Source organism: Triticum urartu, chromosome 6A, assembly GCF_056163025.1.
Source record: "Triticum urartu cultivar PI428250 chromosome 6A, HENAU_Tu73, whole genome shotgun sequence".
NCBI lineage: Eukaryota > Viridiplantae > Streptophyta > Magnoliopsida > Poales > Poaceae > Triticum > Triticum urartu.
In genome coordinates this window covers 29,278,223-29,296,913 of record NC_141878.1, presented here as the reverse complement: position 1 = coordinate 29,296,913, position 18,691 = coordinate 29,278,223, and the positions used below count along the sequence as shown (strand labels likewise).

Genomic DNA, 18,691 nt, shown 5'->3' with positions numbered 1-18,691 from the left:
TGAATGTGGTTAATCATCCTGCAAAGCCATACACATTCCCATGATGCTTCAAATAATGCAAGAAATAAATGTTGGAAGTCGATATAAGAGTCTTTTTTTGTTTACTTTCATGAAAAAGTAGTTCCACCATATAATTTTATGAAACGGGCAATGCTAGACCTATGTAATACTTGATACGTGATTCACGTAAATAGCAACATGGAGAGTTACTAGTGGATCATTAGGCAGGAAGCGGCCCACCCCCCTGAAAATCAGGAGGGCCGAGAAGATTAGGCAGGCAGGTTGCGTAGGTCTTCATAGTGGGTTACATAGAAGTAGGATTATCGTTATGAAACCTCCCTCGAACCTGAAGTGATGAGGATCAGATAGATAGCCAACGTCTATGTCTTAGTTTTTCTGATAGAATAAGCCGAGATCTTTTGTGTCTTGTAAATATCTAAGGATATTCTTTAGCCCTGTCCAATAACATTTTCTTGGAGCAGCGCGATGTCTAGCTAGTAAATATACCGCAGATGTAATATAAAGCCTACATTAGTGCACCAATGAGTTCCTAATACCTCTTCGTCATCATCTCAGGTCTAAAAGGATTTTTATTCATATAAAGGGATATGAGAACCATGGGTGTTTTGGATATGAGAACGTCTATCCACATTGAATTTTTCCAAACCTTTTGAATGTATGATGGGTGGTATACTAATATTCCTAAGGGAAGGAGCTCAAGCTGTACACCCAAGTAGTATTTGGTCTTTCCCAAATCTTTCATCCGAAATCTTTCCCATACTGAACTCTTTTATTCAGGATTGTTATAGCTTTTTATTTCTCTCCGATCTATTCGTTTGGTTTGGCCAACTAGATTGACTTATCTTGCAATGGGAGAGGTGCTTTGTGATAGGTTCAATCTTGCGGTGCTCCATCCCAGTGATAGAAAGGAAAATGACACATATTTGTATTATTGCCATTATGGATAAAATTATGGGGTTTATTCATATTGCTTGGAGCTACTTTGTCTACATCATGTCATCTTGATTAAAGCATTACTCTGTTTTTATTAACTTAATACCCTAGACGCATGCTGGATAGTGGTCGATGGGTGGATTAATAGTAGTAAATGCAGTCAGGAGTCGGTTACTTGTCTCGGACGTAATGCCTATATACATGATCATTGCCTTGAATATCGCCATAACTATGCGTTTTTCTATCAATTGCCCAACAATAATTTGTTTACCCGTCGTATGCTGTGTGTTCGAGAGAGAAGCCTCTAGTGAAAAGAATGGCCTCGGGATCTACTCTTATCATATATAAAATCCAAATATATCTTGCTGCACTTTTTTGTTTTTATTTTATTTTGTATATTACTATATCTATCTACCACTAGGAGATTTGATCCTTACAAATAACCGCCAAGGGGATTGACAACCCCCTTGATCGCGTTGGGTGCAAATATTTGCTTTTGTGTGTGCAGGTGCTGCTAACGAGGTTCTGTGTGGTTCTCCTACTTGATTGATAACCTTGGTTCTTAGCTGAGGGAAATACTTATTTCTACTGTACTTCCTCCTCCTCTCATCTTCGAGGAAATCCCAACGCAACTCACAAGTAGCAATATGCAGTTAGTTAGTTTTGTATCAGATATGTGGCATGTAATACTTCATGTGCCTAACAAGAAGTTAGCAACCTACAATTCTGTAATAGTGGTTGAGCAAATAATTTTACTCTATTGATGAGAGATCTAGCCAATCCATTTTGAGTATGAACATACGGCACATATTGTTTTAAATGAATGCCCTTAGCCATCCAATGGTCATTGAAAATTCAGCGGCATAATCCATTCAAATTTTTGTGATCCTATTTTAGGATGATTTGATCTTTATTGATACTTTGAGAAATTTACTTGGGAAAGGCATGATTTCGCGTGGATAATAGACACACATGTAACCATCTAGTAGATGCATCTATGAGTAGCATAAAATACCTAAAAGTTCGCAATAGTGGTTGAATTGAACGACATATATCTCCTTGAATGTGTTCAAAGAAGTGACTCATTTTACTTTAAGATGAGATGTTTATAAAATCAAATTTCTAGTCGCACATGAGGTGCATACAAAAATCTGATGATTTTGTAAATCTTTATGTTGGAAGGTTGTGACGAATAGAATTGTCAATATTTCTTCTCATCATCCCTATACCAGGATGACCAAGGCGATCATGCCAAGTCTTGAATTCATCAAGTTCTTCAAAAATTATTTTTTACGCAACATGTGGTAGGGGTTTTATATAACCTTAATACAAACCATATGAAAGTGAGGGAAATTTCTTAGAATTTGCTTCTCAGACCCATTGTTGTTTGTTAAAGGCAAATATAGTATTATTCTTAGAGATCGTTTCCAAATTGGGATTATTTGATCGGATGTCTTTCAAATTTGAAGGGTACGTGTAGATTCGCAATACAAGAGTGCATCACTACAAGGAAAATGCTTACCAGTAGCGCTGGTTTTTTTGCTACCAGTAGCGCTGGCAGACGCGCTACAGCTACGGCGCTACAACTATTTTTTAGCAGTAGCGCTTGTTTGTCCCAACGCCACTGGTAACTGAAGATAGCAATAGCGTCTTTTTGTAACACACGCTACTACTATCCTAAGTACTAGTAGCGTGCACTTCTCCCCCACGCTACTACTAGTTAATTAGGATTAGTAGCGTGCACCTTTTGCCCCACGCTACTACTAGCTAATTAGGAATTAAAAAATAAAAATTAGATGAAGTATTCATGGATGGAAATCAGAGACACATCTAGTGCAAGATAAACTAAGGTCACAAAACCATCTCAACTAGAAGAGATCACAAGAATCCATTTAACATCGGACGCACACAACCATCATCGAAACGTGGGTACCTTCCCTAGTGTTCACCACCAACCTAAACAAACCACTTCTCTAGATGTATCTACCAAGGCTCGGAGTTCAAACGCCGGTGGACCCGAATCCTCCCTCCCCCGGACGATGGCGTCGAGGTCCTCCACCTCGGCGACCTTCGGTGTCACGATCACCTGGACGATCATCTGTGTGACGTGGCCGCCGGGCTTCACCGGGTTGAAGAGCACAGCGCCCACCGGGCCACGCTAGTTAGCGTCGATCACCCTTGCGTCTATGTCGGGAAAGTGAAAACTTGTTAGTATGCAAATATCATCAGTTCAACCAAATCGTATATTACAATTCACAAGACCCATTAGGTTAAGGTTTCTTCTCATCTAGCTATTTAAAAAAGCTCATGCCGAAAATATATGCTTAATTTCTCACTGGCTATTCAAACTAAATGGTCCCGGAATGCACATGGTTATCATGGATACCAGTCTAGATTAGTACTGTCTATAAAGTTGCAATTCCTAAAGTTGATCATCTCTTAGTTTTGTGAGGAAAATATATTCCTTTTTAGAAAGCGTGCAACTACAAATATCTTCTTACGATCTTAGCTAAGCAATACAGTTAAAAGATAAACACACACCATCTTTTTTTGAGAATATAAACACGTATAATAAATATATGAAAACACCAACTTTTTACATAAAGCAAAGATGAAGAATTTGGATATTCAATCATTATGTGCCACTCACCCTCTTGAGAATGCTGACTCGATCTTGGAATCCATCCATAGCTCACTCATTCTCATGTGAAGAATAAGCTGGTGCTCGTATTGTACCGCGGCCAGGGAATTATGCTCGCTTCATTTGGGGTTAATAATGTTGATAGACTATCGCTGGCAGTAAGACAGCCACTAGTGTTGTAGTGGTTGAGGAAGATGAACATAATACAACGAACACACACAGCTAAAAAGTATGTACTAGTAGAATACGGACACATTACTAAGTGGAGTAGTAGTAGAAGGGACCTAAGCTACAATGCTACACCAAGAAGTGTCATAATTCTGAAGGAAATTGTTCAGTTTAGAAGTATTCAACAGAGACACTTCAATCACAGAGCTCAATATCTACTAGCTTAAATTCAAGTGCAAGGTTTCCATCTAAGAAACTATCCACACATATAGTAAACGACTAGTCAGAATACGTAAGCATCAAATCATATACTAGAAGAGTTGGCGGCAGTTACAAAGCTATTCTTCTTAAACTAGTAGGAAGCTTGCCGTTGCAGCGTATTTGGGGGCAGTGGACATGCTCTCCATGCTTGGTGGAGGGGAGGCGAGGGAGTTGAATGAATGTCTGTTTTAAAAAGGGGTAATAGCACGGAAAAGAGAAATTGGCCTCAAGTAGATGAAAATGACAGAACAAAGTTTGAGTGTTATTTCAGTGAAACAACATAGTTTAGTGCCACTTCATCCAACGGATTTCTGTACAGAGCAAAGAACAAATAAAATTAATTTTCAGCAGACATATATTTCCTTGCATGTTGTGTAGTACAGCAGCTACGAAAATAAATATACGAAACCGAAAAAGTGAGTGATTTCTATAGACATCGCCTATGTAATATGGTTATGAGACAGACAAGCTGAAATATTAGAACAATTTTGTACACAGCAAATTGTACCTTGTCGGCAAGCTGAAGGAGCTCCTTGGCTGTCCCAACATCTGCGGAGGCACACAGGTTGCTCCGCTTGGCCTCCATCACCATGAACAACTTTTTCCCCGTGCGGTTCTTGGCCAACCCCGCCCTCTCCGCAAACCCTTTCCTAACCACCTTCGGCTTAGCCCAACACATCAAATGGACGTATATAAGCATACATACAAATGGTAACAAGAGAAATAAGGGTTGGGCAACAAGGCAGTTTCACTCGTATGTACCTCGTGTGGCTGGTCATCACTCCCCAATTCTAGAGTATGTTTTGACCAACAAGGACCGAGCATTTTTTTTCACACCTTTACGGCCTCATTACTCTCCAATTCGGTTAACCTATTACTCCTACATGAGAAGGATGAACAATCAGAATGTGCAGGAAATCATACTTACTAAAGTGATCTTGTCACACACAAGAACAAGAGATGTAAAATAGCAGCAGCAGGTGCAAGCTAACCTAATTAAAGATTCAATTTTCTCCTCTCTGAAGATAAAAAAGTTTCAGTTTGGTTGTGTCACCTAATGTAATTAATTCAGGAACGGCATGAGAGGGATAGAGGGACCTTGAAGAGTAGGAAGAAGCAGACCCGAAGGAGCGGTGGTCTTCTCTTCACTTGTAGGTGGTGCCCTGTGCGTGACCCCTGTGGAGAAGAGAACAAGGATGGAGCCCTGCTACCCTGTGCGTGAGGAATCAAGGAAATCAGGGAAGGAAATCCAAGATGGTCAAGGAAATCAAGGAAGGCTACCTTGGCTTGATGATTTGCAGGCCCGCTCCATCCACTAGGCCATCTCCGTCGAGGTCGTGGCGGATGGATCTGACCTACACGGTCGATCTCCCTCCCGCTTGCCTTGTCTTCCCTAGTGATGAGATGGGGGAAGGAGGAGACGTTGTGGGCGGCGGCCATGCAAGAGATGGATCCACGGGCCAAGTGAGGGGATCGTGGCGGGCGGCGATGGGGAAGAGGGTGCACCGAGGTCGGAGTGGGAAGCCCTCTGCCGGGGCGCTGGATCTGGATCGGAGTAGAGGAAGGAAGGGGAGAGAGAGAACATGACGAGAGAGAGAGAGGGGTGGGGGGGGGGGGGGGGGGGAGATAAGGCGGAGAGGGAGGTGTGCGCTTAGTTGTAGCAAATGGCCATGAGCCGCGCTATCACTAAGTTCGTAGTGGTAGCGCGGTCTCAGGAACACACGCTACTACTAAGCGAGCAAACTAGCTGATCCTATCTATCCGTAGTAGTAGCGCGGGGTTGCACATCCACGCTACTACTATTAATATAGTAGTAGCGCGGTTTTTATACCCCACGCTACTACTATGGTCTATCCTGAGGGTGTGGTGTGGCACATTTACTAGTAGCGCGTCTCAAAAAAATACACGCTGCTGCTAACTAATACCAGCAGCGCGTTTCCTACCAAGCGCTACTGGTATGTATCAGTAGCGTGGGGTCTCAAACACACGCTACTGGTAAAGTTCTACGTATAACCATTTTCCTAGTAGTGCATCCTCAATTACAATGAGTGGTTACGACCATGGTCATAATACTATCTTTCCTCTTGGTTGGAATTTGGAAATATTTTGTTTCCCGTAGTATTGAGTTAGTGGTACAGTTGTCCACCAAACATAATTCTTCCATTGGATTGTTTCTCGGAAAGTCTCTCTCTATTCTTTTCTGTGTTGTTGCCCTCGGCAAAGCGAACGTGTGAACAGTAAAACTGAGTGATTGAACTGATATGATTGTCATTGTTTCTGCACTATTTATATGGGAAAAGCTTGCCTTCTTCCGCAAGCGATCCGCCGCGTCCTCTGTATGACGTGTGTCCTTTGTGTTTCTTTTTTGTAATTTTTCTGCAACATCATGTGTGCTGCAAATTGCCTTCCGCAACAACACTATGAAAAAATTGCAAATATTTTCTGGAACATTATTGGTGTTGCAATTTTTTCGCAACAACACCCATGTTGCAAAAATAGTGAAAAAAATCTGCAACATCACCTATGTTGCGAAAGATTTCTGCAGCATAAGTTTTGCTGCAAAAAATTGTGTGACACAATCCTTGTTCCAATGATAAGGACAGTGTTGGATGCTGGATCTAACGGCCGTCAAGGCGGCGGATCTTTTCGGTGCCTAGCGTGCCCCTGTTTATTTACAAGGGATAATTACATTGAGATACTCCCTCCATCCCACAATATAAGATGTTTTTACAAGCTATTAGCTTGCAAAAACATCTTAGATATTGTGGGACGGAGGTAGTAGAATTTAACCGCAAATAGCGGTTGCTACAACGTGATACAAATGGAAACTGCTATTATCATTTGCTAATGTGTGAGACAAATTGTAACTGCTAATTGTAGTAATCCATAGAAAATTTCTATTTTAATAAATAAATGAAGTAATACATCTTCAAAAGTATAAGGCTATATTCAGTTCAATTGGCACTATAAATTGAGCTTTAGAGCAACTGCTAAGCTAGTCAAGTTCCCTGGTGATGCTCCACACTACTTTGATTCTGCATGATTTTATCCCGTAGACACGCCAGGAACCTAAGTCAAAGGAGCACAGATAACTCTGACCAAGAAAATATACCATCAGCCATCAGCCATCTGCATATTCTTCTTTTTTAATCAACGAACTCTTGAGCTAAGAAAAGATCTCAGGAATGGTAGTTTGCTTTAAAGAAGGATATATCATGTACACTTTGAGTAGCAGAAGACATCCATGGACAATGTTCCCGCTGATCACAGACGTCAGGGGTAGAGGGTCGCCGTACCTGTCTCTCGGCCGTACCTGGCTTTTATTCTGCATGATTGTATCCCGTAAACAGGCGAGGAACCTAAGTCACCAAATGAGCACAGATAACTCTGACCAAGAAAATATACCATCAGCCATCAGCCATCTGCATGTTCTTCTTTTTTAGTCAACGAAATCTTGAGCTAAGAAAAGATCCCATGAATGGTAGTTTTCTTTAAAGAAGAATATATCATGTACACTTTGAGTAACAGACGACATCCGTGGACAATGTTCCCGCTGATCACAGACGTCAGGGGTAGAAGGTCGCCGTACCTGTCTCTCGGCCGCCCAGCAACCGCCGCCACCACTCGCTGTGCTCTAGCAAAAACAACGAAGTGACAAAGGATCTTGGGGACCTGGTTGGCGTCAAGACCAGGGTGGGTGAAAAGTGGAGACCTATAACCCGAAATTAAATAATAACTAAAACGTCCGCCGCTCCATGCAACGGACAAGAGATTCATGACAAATTCAAACTGAAGCCAAAGGAAAATCATGTCGACTGATCTTTAGCAAATCTGTAGATAAAAACCCCCTCAAAAAAATCTGTAGATATAAAATCGGAAATAGCCAAAAATATCTCAAACCACACGGCAAAAATCTCATAAGGATGATGTTACCAAGACAAACATCCACTCTACAAATAACAATTCAGTTTCACAAGTAATGACCACTAACCACGATAGGTTTCTTCTTGCATAATACGAAGTCTAAAAGAAAAAGAAGAATACTTAGCATTAATTCAACGCAACAGTGCCTAGCTAGGTGCTACTCTTTTCTACTCAAAAGCCCACTGGTTCTCCCTGCGGATCTCTGCCTCCTCCTCGGGTGTGAAGTCATTCTTGATGTTAAAAGTCTTGCGGATCTCCTCCGGAGTCTTTCCCTTGATCATGTCTGCAACAGTCTGGCAAGTAAGATCGAGCAATCCCTTGATGTTGAGGTAGTTTGCAGCCAGGATGAGGTCGAAGAGGGTGGCCTGGTCGACCTTGACGAACTCGGCGTCAAAGATCTTGAGGTCCTCTGCTGGGGCGGCGGCTGCTGTAGAGGTGGAGGAGCTGGCGTCGGTGGAGTCGGCCTGGACGTGCTTCTTGCAGTACTCAATGACCTTGGAGAGGATCTTGGAGTCGACGTTGGGGAGCGGGATCCCGTTGTCGGCGCAGTCGTCTTCGATCATGTGGCGGATGGTCTGCGACTCCATGGCGACCGCCTCCTCCACCTGAAATTCCTCACCGTCCGAGCTCTTGAGCGTGATCATCTTCTTCTCGCCTTCCTCGGCCGCCATCGATCGGAGGATTGGGAGGCGAAATGAAACCCTAGCAAAAAGACGCGGCGGCGGAAGAGCTAACGAAACACAGGAGCTTCTTTGCGTGTTGGGCTAGGGTGAGGAACCAGGAGAATTTATTGGGACGGTGAGGCGATGCCTATGTTAGACTGGGGTCGTGCTCATTTCGTACTCATCTTCGCCAGCGGGACAACTCGAGTACGGCCCAGCCTCCTCCAGAAGTTCCGTTCCGTTTCCTTATTTTCTGCTTCCAAAGATAACCGATAGCCTCCTCCAGAAGTTTGCGTATATCTTAGGAATTTTTGCACCAAGCCGCCCGCCTCTGGTCCTGTACGTCCTTTAGTTAATCGTGCAGATTTGCAAGGGCAGCCCTCCACAGACCAGACGTGCAAAGCCCACGTTCCCGATCACCATGCATGGCGGCGATCTGCGGCTAGAGACGAAGAACTCTCGTACGCCCTAAACTTCCACAGAGGGCGTGACAGGATCCTGGCTGCACGCATACACTCAAAGATCAATACAACATCCGAAATCCATCTCTTCCGCCCCTTGCCTTGCGGTGCCCTGTTCCTTCTGAAAGCCAGATCGCTTTGCTTCAGGTCTTCAGGAGGATTATATTGGGAAAAACAATGATATGTATCAGGAAAAACCATGATCCAGTATTTATTATTCAGTTTGTCTAATTCACATCTAGATGTTTTCTAAGGATGTCACATCTAAGCTCTTTATTATTGGGAAAAACAATGAACCAGATCGATTTTGAAACCTTAATTCTCCTTAACTTGATGCAAACATGGATTTCTGTGGTGGATATGTTGTGATTGAACTTAATGAGATGTATGTCGATTTAGCTCAGCTTTAGTGTTTGAGATTATGCTAGTTTTGTAGTGAAATAGAGGTGTACAAAATTTATCCGTTCTAGATTTTACCTGCACAACATCTACATTGTCGAGGAACTGTAATTTTGTACACTGATTGTCATTACAAGTGTTGCCAATTTTTATACTACTAAAGCTGGGAATCGTTGTTCTAGATATTACTTGCACATACATCTACATTGTCGAGGGGCTGTAATTTTGTACACTGATTGTCATTTGAATGTCATTGGCCGGGTATTTCAGTTGGCGTTGGGGCTAAATCCATGGGTCGTATTTCTCTCAAATTGTGTGTCCTTTTTTGGTTAGTTCGACAGGCTTATCATCTACTCTCTCCGTCTGAAAATACTTGTCATCAAAATGGATGTATCTAGAACTAAAATACATCTAGATACATTCATTTTGATGGCAAATATTTTCACCTTTTCGGACGGAGGGAGTACCTCTTCGTGCAGCAATGGGATCTACAAATATGTGGCAGATGCAAATGAACGAGGAAGGGTTTATTACACCCATAAAGAAAGCAAGCGTTCCTCTCTGTGCAAGTCAATTGGTTTCACCGAGCACAGCCGTATTCATTTTACTTATTCGTACGTGAAAGTGCTTATTGATTCATTCATTATGTTGCAGTGCTTGTCCTTTATTCCTGAATGTGAAGATGATTTGATGCCTAAAGCGGGGATGATGTCTGAAGGATTGAAGGCCGTGGAGGAAGGCTCTACTCCCCCTCCTCCCCCTCACCTCCCTCGCGTCACTCCCCTGAGTGACCGGGGATAACCCTAGCCGCCAGCGCGACCCCCCTACCTCCCCTCGCCGCTGCCTGTCCACACTGCCGGGCAAAGCCCGGTGGGTGCTGGCGATGGCCTGGCCCTTTCACTCCTCGCTCGTGGGGGCCTGGCACGGGCGGGCGCTCCCGAGCTGCAGATCGGCAGGCTAGGTGTGGTGGGCTGGACATAGGTGGTGCACGGCGGATGCGTGGCTGGGGTGGCAACATCGGCGTTGGCTGGTTCTACCCTGCGGGTGGCACGGGCTGCGTCGGCTCGGCTCAAGGCGGGTGACAATACCTGGCGGCGAGGCGCCATGGCGTCACGGTCATAATTTTAAATAGCCGGCTATAGCCCCGCTATAGCTGTTTGAGGGTGTTGCCGCTAAATGATTTCATGTACAATTTGCTACTATAGCTCTGCTATAGCCTAGTATACCCCAGCTATAGATGTTTTTAAGGGTCGTCGCTAAATGCCATAGCCCGCTATTTAAAACATTGGTCACGACGATGGTGCGTGTCAGGTTGCTGGCTCCTCTGGAGGCCCTCTTCGGTGGCAGGGTGCGGCCAATTCGGTGGCCCTTGCCGGCGGACGGGTGGCTGCTTCGTCCTCGCCTGGATCTAGCCGGTGGTCATGGTAGGGCGTCAGGGGTGATGCATGGGAGGCTGATGGAGGGATGGGTAGACCGACTACTTGTCACTGGGCGCAGTGCGCCAGTCTGAACGAGCTCCACTCCCACCTCCGCTCTTCCAAGCCTAGCAGGGTTCGGGGTGCCTCTTGGCTACAAATTGGGGTTCAGGGTGAGAAGCCCACTGGCGGTTCTGATGGTGGCTCAAAGCCCGTAGCTCTGATGGTCTCCGGAGTGTCTAGATGCAGGGCGGTGGCCTTGGTGGTGGGAGTTGTGGGTTCGTGGGCGGAGCTCGTAGCTCGGGCACTGACGGGCTCCTTCATGGTGGCCCTGCGTCCTTCGCATTACTCCGGGTGAAAATCTTGATTCAGTGGATCGGGCGGTGGTGTCTCTCCGGTGTCGCACCGCTCTGGAGTACTTGCGCACAGTGGAGCGCTCCTTAGTTCTTTAGCTATGCTCTTTTGTCTTTGGGATCTTTGGAGTAGTGTTGTTGATCGTCAGCTCCCTTGTATCTGCCTTGGACGTGTGTGTGCTGTTGGGTGTATGTTGTATGTCATTGGTTGCTTTATATATCACTCTAGTTTTGGAGTTTGTATTGGGCAATAGAAGTTAGAAAATGAGGTAGTTTGTACTAAACGATACATGCGTAATAGAGAAGGATTCATGTATAAGAATGGTAGCAAGAATGACGATCCATCAAAGAAAAGGCGTAAGAACTCAGACACAAGGCGCAAGAACTCATGGAATATATCCATTTTGGCATGATCACCATTGCGACCATGATCAATGTGTTCCTGAATATCCGAATTACCAACGAACGACGGTTGAAAGAACAGAAGGCAATGATTACGTGATTGCTCCGAACAGATAATGATACCCCAATACAGCAGTTGTTTCACAAACATAACCAAAAGAAAGAGCAGCAGACAATTATTTGTTTTAGACTACATTTGATATTTACAGCGAAATAAAAGTTGCCTATCACGAGGTACTATGCATGGTATATAACACGTCTAGAAACCAGAAGCGAATCAACTAGCTTGCTTACAACGAACGGCACGATAATATAGGATCTCACATCAAGGATTCTAGGCGCGTTCACCACGGATGCGGCGGGCGAGCTGAATGTCCTTGGGCATGATGGTGACGCGCTTGGCGTGGATGGCGCACAGGTTGGTGTCCTCGAACAGCCCGACGAGGTACGCCTCAGCGGCCTCCTGGAGCGCCAGCACGGCGTGGCTCTGGAACCGCAGATCGGTCTTGAAGTCCTGGGCGATCTCCCGCACGAGGCGCTGGAAGGGCAGCTTGCGGATGAGCAGATCCGTGCTCTTCTGGTACTTGCGGATCTCCCTCAGCGCCACCGTGCCGGGCCTGTAGCGGTGGGGCTTCTTGACGCCGCCGGTGGTCGGGGCCGACTTCCTCGCCGCCTGAAAAGAAAACGCCACAATCGAAACCGTCGATCATCAGCGAAGCAGCAACTGATCGGATCCGGGGAAGAAGGAGACAAGGGAGGCGGCGAGACGCACGATGGTGGTGGCGAGCTGCTTGCGGGGGGCCTTGCCGCCGGTGGACTTGCGGGCGGTCTGCTTGGTACGCGCCATCTTCTTCTTCTGCGGTTCCTCCTCGACTTGCGCTGCGGGATTTGTTGGGCGGTTGAACTCGAACGGCTGGGACGAGGGGTGGAGAGGCGTGGGGCAGCAATTTATAGATGAGGGGGGGGCTGGGCAAACGTGGACCGAGGCGGTTTCCTGTGAACGTTCGGGAAAAAAAGTTCCGGGATTGCCCCCGGTGATCCACGTGCTCGGCGCTGGTTGGTGGGGAGCGACAAGGTGAGGATCGCTGACCTCGCGGTGTGCTCGGGCTCGTAGGGCCTGTTTGGTGCCCAAAAAAAAAATCGTTTGGTTGCCTATACGAAGTGTTGCCATGTACACGTATGAACGTTAAAGCACAACCTCACTCGTTAGAATTTAGAAAAGTTCGGTCGTTTCTAGCAAGTCAGGTTTAGTCAAGCGTAAAAGAGGAACGATGTGCGCCACGTTGTATGGCGGAGTCGACAATAAGATAGCGGGCGAAAAAATATGTCGGTGTCGGGTGGCGCGAAATCGAGTCTCACCCCCTCTTTTGCTGGCTCGTGCCATCAAGGAGTCTTATCTTTCTCTGGCCCGATCCCTTCTAGCGATTATATTTCTTCCGCAGGTTATTCTTTTTCTGCTTGTTGCCAGCGGTGACTCAGATCTGCAAAAGTTGTGGCGGCGACGATGACTTAAATCTCAGGCACCAAGACTTGCTTCCCCCTCCAAGAGCTGTTGGTCCCCTTCATCTCTATCTCTGTCATGAACATGCCATTGGCTCGAATGGTGGTAAGCGGCATACAACCCCCCCCCCCCCCCACCGCCCACTGTTAGGTCTTAGGTAGGGTATAAGATCAATTTCACCTTTACTTACTGCAACATCGATTTCACTAGGACAAATTGTTGAAGCTGAAAATCCATGCAACAACACTCATAGTGATGGTTCAGGCAAGAGTCATGTTGATTCACAAGAGAGTCATTCATTGCAATGAAAATCATGTGATCCATTATGGTACAATGTTAGCCAGCAATAGCGATAGGATGTCCAATCTGAAATACATCTACAACAGTAACGATGCAGAGGGTACGAGCATGCTTCGACTGGGAAGTATCTTTAGCCAAGCTTCTGGCCACATTTAGGGACATGGAGTTGCTACAACTTAGCATCCACTACTACATCGCCGAATAGCACTAACCTACAAAAATTTATCATCACTTACACACGAGGGGACCGTTTGTGCCTCCGAATCTATGATAAATGATTTATCACATACGGGCCGGTTGATAGGACAGTGATAACGCACAACAGTGACAGGCAATCGGCCAACGTTGATTGCCTCGAGGTACCTTATAAAGAGTACATCGCTGACTGTCCTTCCGGCTGAGACCGGGCGTCAATGATGTTTGGTTGGGGGTTGGCTACATAACATGTTGCACTTGTACCAGCCCCTGCTACACTTCTACCACCCCCTACTGAGACTGGTCAATGATCTTTGGTTGGGGACTAGCTACATAACATGTTGCACCTCTACCACCCCCTGTTGCACTACACATACACATGAATACATATTTTTCCATATCATATACCAAACAAGGGTCAGTTTCATAGCTAAAAAGGATCCATATATGCATTTATATATATGGTAAATCAACATTTCACACACATTTGTGCCAGCATGAATGACATAAGAAAAAAGTATATCTTTGTAAACTTATCGGACTCGAGGAATATCATTCCTAATATTTGAAGGTTAGAATTCCTACATATTTCATTAAATCCAATAAAAATTATTATTACGTGACAATAATGACATCAACACAATCTATGTATATCATCCAACAACTATAAAACACAAAAAAAAACCGTCTTCTTGCTTAGAAGGATATTATTCTAATTTGTCATGGGATCGAGATTTGCCATAAGTGGCTCCTTCACGAAGAAGACGACTTATTGGTTGCAGTTGGCTCTTTGACCCAAGAATATGGCTTGTTGGCAGTAGCTGGCCCTTTGGCCGAAGAAGATGGCCCCTTTGGCGGCTGAGTTATAGTTGAAGAGGGCCAACATAAAATGTGCTATCTGGGCGAATCACTTTATCATTAATGAAACGAGCCAGCCCCTCTCTACTGTAGCCAGCACCTCTCTACTGCGAGCAAAGTTTTTTTGTGCGTCATGTAGGTGCTGCATCAAGGCCATGTTGTTCTTGAAATTATTGGGACTCTTCACTAGGTTGTACTCATGGACCAACTCATACATACTGGCCCACACGTAAAAACAAAACATGACACTCCCCGAAGGTGTTGCAAATTTGGGAAGTAGTGGTGGAATAGCTTGTAGCAATCTTTGTGACCATAGGCTGCTCCGCCGTTGTGCCTCAAAAATTAGAACGCATAGTTCACCACGTGCTTGACATCTTTGAGGTCTCGATTGTTTGGTCATTGTCATCTTTGATCCTCAAGGTATCATCGTAAAACAGTTTGTTCCAAGAGGGGATGATAACCACAAGGATTTGGTTAGCTTGAAAGACTAGCGTGTATTTTTATGGAAAATGATGCATGCTTTCTCTATCTGATATACCTACAGCCAAGCATGTACTCAGAGATAGAATTTGAGTCTTTTTGGAGTTGGACCCAGGGACAGGTTCCATGAAACCAACGTATGCCTTAATTCTCTTGGCCTCTTTGGATTAGAACAGAGTCTATAGTCTGATCATGATCGCGTGTAGGTTTCTCATGTTACACAAATTCCACAAGTCCGCATACTCAACGTCGAATTTATCTTATCTAGAATCACGATAGAAATGATTTTTCATCCTCTTGGGCCTCACCCCGGTTAATCCTACAAGTTGGCCCATGCAAAAAGACAACAGATAGTTTCATGGATCAAACTCGCGACCAATGAACCAGCCTCAATTGAGCTGCCTCATGCTCATGCGAACAAAGAAGATTTATTTCCTATTAAATATAACCACCTTGCTCCCTTGCACCCTATCCCACCAATTTATATACATCTGTGATCTGAAATCAATAAGCAACCACAAAAATCAATATTGATTGGGAAGGAATTAAGGAAGAAGAAAATCTGTGCGTACAAATATTGATCAGAAAGGAAATAAGTAAAAAAAAAGGAAATTTCAAAAAAAATAGATCAAATGTGAGATTGAAAAAGGAAAAAAAAAGTAAATCGAGACGCTAAACAACGAGCATGCATGCACCGTGCTGTCTCAGATGAGACTGAAAAAAGGCAAAAACAAAATCTTGATGATGCACATCAGCATCCGCTCAGCTATCTCGATTCAGCTGGATGAAAAAATGACTCACAGAGGACAACAAGAGGAGGCCTGACAGTAGGGAGGACGAAGTCAGCGAGAGAGCCAATGATGGATGGGAACAAACGCTGGAAGCCCAGTGCAAACATCGTTCTCCCTTCCGTCCATCATGAAAACTGTCATGTGCTATTCAGTCAAAATTGGTGAAGCTGCATCTCAACGTAGTAAGAATGTATCCTTTCTTTTTGTGTATGTACTTATTGGTTTAGCAAAGGAAGACATAAGACGATGAACTTGAAGATGGGCGTAAAAGGAATTCCATTAACTGTTTCTTTCTATAGAAGTACAAGAAAGAGAGGGATAGAACAATATATTACTACATCAAGTAGGACGAGTATGCTATTATCGTGTAGTGCACTCCCGGGTGAATGGGAGATGATGCACATGAGACCTAATGAGCCGGAGCGGTCCAGGAAGGCGGAGGTGTTCCAACGCTGGCTCGAAGAGACTTGGACATGGGCTCGTCCAAGAACGACGATGCCGAGGGCAGCCATCTTGGTGCGCAATACTGGACTATCATGGCCATGTCCGGTTGCACCATGTCTTCGACCAAACGAGGTAGCATGAAACTTCCCCCCCCCCCCCCCGGGGGGGGGGGGGGGGGGGTTACCACACATATTCTTTTGCTCATAGTTCTTTTGCATTATGATATTGGTAGAAAAATGTTCCTATTTGGCACAACTAATTAACCGAGGATCATTGTGGGGGATATTCATTTTCGGTCGAACATGAGAAAGTAGTAAGGAGATATTCCTTTATAATATTGTTTCAAATTTACTTTGCACACGTTGCAACACTAGAATTCTTTTCCTAGTGGTTCTTTTACATTATTTGGGCATGTTGCAAACACAAGCATTTCAAAATTCACATACATAACATGCGTGCTCTTTCGGTCTCAACTCTCTTCCGGATGCCTCTCTCTCTCCAACTAAAGTCGTCGTTTGCCGCCATTCCCGACCAACGCACCCCCCCCCCCCCACCCCACCCCCAAATGCTATTCGTCATTGTAAATCGGTCCTTTAATTCTCCGTCGGATCCTCTTGCCTTCTCCGTACGCGTCCTTGCGGTTAAACCTATTTGCTTGGGTTTCCGGCGCGGTGTGGCCCTGGATGCCGTCGCGGCTTCTCCAGTTGGACTACCTCAACTCCATCCATGCGGTTTAGATCATGCTTATTGGGGTATGAACTGTGATTTTTTTCTCACCCATTGCAACACACGGTTATATATTTGCTAGTGCCAAAATAAAAGGCCAACCGACTTGGTGTTTCCAAAAAGGTAATATGAGCCGAATTACACCACCGCCAGGTCACTGATCCGCACATTGTCGCTCCATGACGAACCAGCGCCGAGCATGTGGATCACCGAGGCCATCCCGGAACCCTTTTTCCTCCCGAGCGGTCAAAGGAAACCGCCTCGGTCCACGTTTCCCCAGCGCCCCCTCACGTATATAAATTGCCTCCGCACCCGTCGTCCAGCCGTTCGAGTTTAACCACCCAAATCCCACAGCGCAAGTCGAGGAGGAACCGACCAAGGAGATGGCGCGTACGAAGCAGACCGCTCGCAAGTCCACCGGCGGCAAGGCCCCCCGCAAGCAGCTCGCCACCACCATCGTGCGTCTCGCCGCCTCCCTTGTCTCCTTCTTCCCCGGATCCGATCAGTTGCTGCTTCGCTGATGATCGACGGTTTCGATTGTGGCGTTTTCTTTTCAGGCGGCGAGGAAGTCGGCCCCGACCACCGGCGGCGTCAAGAAGCCCCACCGCTACAGGCCCGGCACGGTGGCGCTGAGGGAGATCCGCAAGTACCAGAAAAGCACGGATCTGCTCATCCGCAAGCTGCCCTTCCAGCGCCTCGTGCGGGAGATCGCCCAGGACTTCAAGACCGATCTGCGGTTCCAGAGCCACGCCGTGCTGGCGCTCCAGGAGGCCGCCGAGGCGTACCTCGTCGGGCTGTTCGAGGACACCAACCTCTGCGCCATCCACGCCAAGCGCGTCACCATCATGCCCAAGGACATCCAGCTCGCCCGCCGCATCCGTGGCGAACGCGCCTAAAACCCTAGATGGGAGATCATTATGCCGTTCGTCCTAAGCTACGTATTAATTGATTTGCTTCTGGTTCTTAGCCGTGTCACTCGCTCGTGATAGGGAACTCTTATTTCGTTCTAAATATCTGTCTGGTTATCGTACACTATATATATACTAGTTATACAACAAAGACATGTCTGCTGCTTACTATTTTGGTTTGCCCTAAATGTGAAACAAATGCTGTATTGACCATTATCGATATTTATTCTTAGCAATTGTGAAACCGTTGCCTTCTGCTATTTGATCCTCTTGTCATTTCCCTTACTTTGCCTTGCAACCTGTGATTCTCCTGGCTTTGGTTCAATGTTGCTGTGGTGCCGTGTGGATTAGAAAAAATAGGTTAACTGGGTTGAGTTGGATTAGTTTAATATGTATTGGCTTATCACTTTCGCGGGCCTTCGGGGACGTCGCGTTACATGCCTACTATTAATAGGTGAACACACCTGCAAAATGACGGTGTTAAGTTTGGAATAGTGATTGCTCTCTTACCAAAAAGGAATTGCTTCGGCCTTATAAAACAAACTTGAAAGCACACAAATTAAATTTGCTTGATCGATGTACATATTTACTGTTCATCCAAATGCTAACTGTGATTAGTATTATCTTGTTAGAGATAGTTGAGAACCGTATAAGTTCACTGATTTTAGAGTTTGGATCATAAACAATTAACAATTACACATATGATCATTTGCAATGGGAAAAAGGTTAATCAGCTCAATACTAGTATAAACTAAATTAAAATTTATATTTTTGGAGGGGGTAACAAGCACCCCCAGCGGATCCTCCCCCTGCTAATTAGAATTTATCTACCATCACAATATATAACA

The 18,691-nt window shown here is 45.3% G+C and overlaps 3 protein-coding genes across 4 annotated transcripts; 1 reads left to right on the top strand and 2 right to left on the bottom strand.

Moving 5' to 3' along the window:
• Nucleotides 1–8,059: 8,059 nt before the first annotated feature.
• LOC125529206 (SKP1-like protein 1) lies at nucleotides 8,060–8,821 on the bottom strand. Of its 2 annotated transcripts, XM_087527278.1 has the most exons (2): nucleotides 8,398–8,821; nucleotides 8,060–8,355 (listed from the first exon to the last, which is right to left on the bottom strand). In XM_087527278.1, the coding sequence occupies exons 1-2, from the start codon at nucleotides 8,617–8,619 to the stop codon at nucleotides 8,116–8,118; spliced, it is 462 nt and encodes a 153-aa protein (XP_087383404.1). In that variant the 5' UTR covers nucleotides 8,620–8,821; the 3' UTR covers nucleotides 8,060–8,115. The 2 variants fall into 2 exon arrangements, with proteins under 2 accessions (XP_087383404.1, XP_087383403.1); XM_087527277.1 differs by having other exon boundaries at nucleotides 8,060–8,821.
• A 2,889-nt stretch (nucleotides 8,822–11,710) lies between these two features.
• On the bottom strand, nucleotides 11,711–12,552 carry LOC125529205 (histone H3.3-like). Its single transcript, XM_048693614.2, has 2 exons — nucleotides 12,413–12,552; nucleotides 11,711–12,313 (listed from the first exon to the last, which is right to left on the bottom strand). Exons 1-2 carry the CDS (start codon nucleotides 12,485–12,487, stop codon nucleotides 11,975–11,977), a joined length of 414 nt encoding a protein of 137 aa, XP_048549571.2. The 5' UTR covers nucleotides 12,488–12,552; the 3' UTR covers nucleotides 11,711–11,974.
• Nucleotides 12,553–17,240: 4,688 nt separating this feature from the next.
• Nucleotides 17,241–18,106, top strand: LOC125529203 (histone H3.3-like). The gene is made up of 2 exons (XM_048693613.2): nucleotides 17,241–17,393; nucleotides 17,493–18,106. Exons 1-2 carry the CDS (start codon nucleotides 17,319–17,321, stop codon nucleotides 17,829–17,831), a joined length of 414 nt encoding a protein of 137 aa, XP_048549570.1. The 5' UTR covers nucleotides 17,241–17,318; the 3' UTR covers nucleotides 17,832–18,106.
• Nucleotides 18,107–18,691: the final 585 nt, after the last annotated feature.

Excerpts from the sequence above, each read along its gene's own strand:
- LOC125529203 (XM_048693613.2), top strand. The coding sequence starts at position 17,319 with ATGGCGCGTACGAAGCAGACCGCTCGCAAGTCCACCGGCGGCAAGGCC. Across the intron at positions 17,394-17,492 it reads AGCAGCTCGCCACCACCATC|GCGGCGAGGAAGTCGGCCCC; the intron begins GTGCGTCTCGCC and ends TTTTCTTTTCAG.
- LOC125529205 (XM_048693614.2), bottom strand. The coding sequence starts at position 12,487 with ATGGCGCGTACCAAGCAGACCGCCCGCAAGTCCACCGGCGGCAAGGCC. Across the intron at positions 12,314-12,412 it reads AGCAGCTCGCCACCACCATC|GCGGCGAGGAAGTCGGCCCC; the intron begins GTGCGTCTCGCC and ends TTTTCTTTTCAG.
- LOC125529206 (XM_087527277.1), bottom strand. The coding sequence starts at position 8,619 with ATGGCGGCCGAGGAAGGCGAGAAGAAGATGATCACGCTCAAGAGCTCG.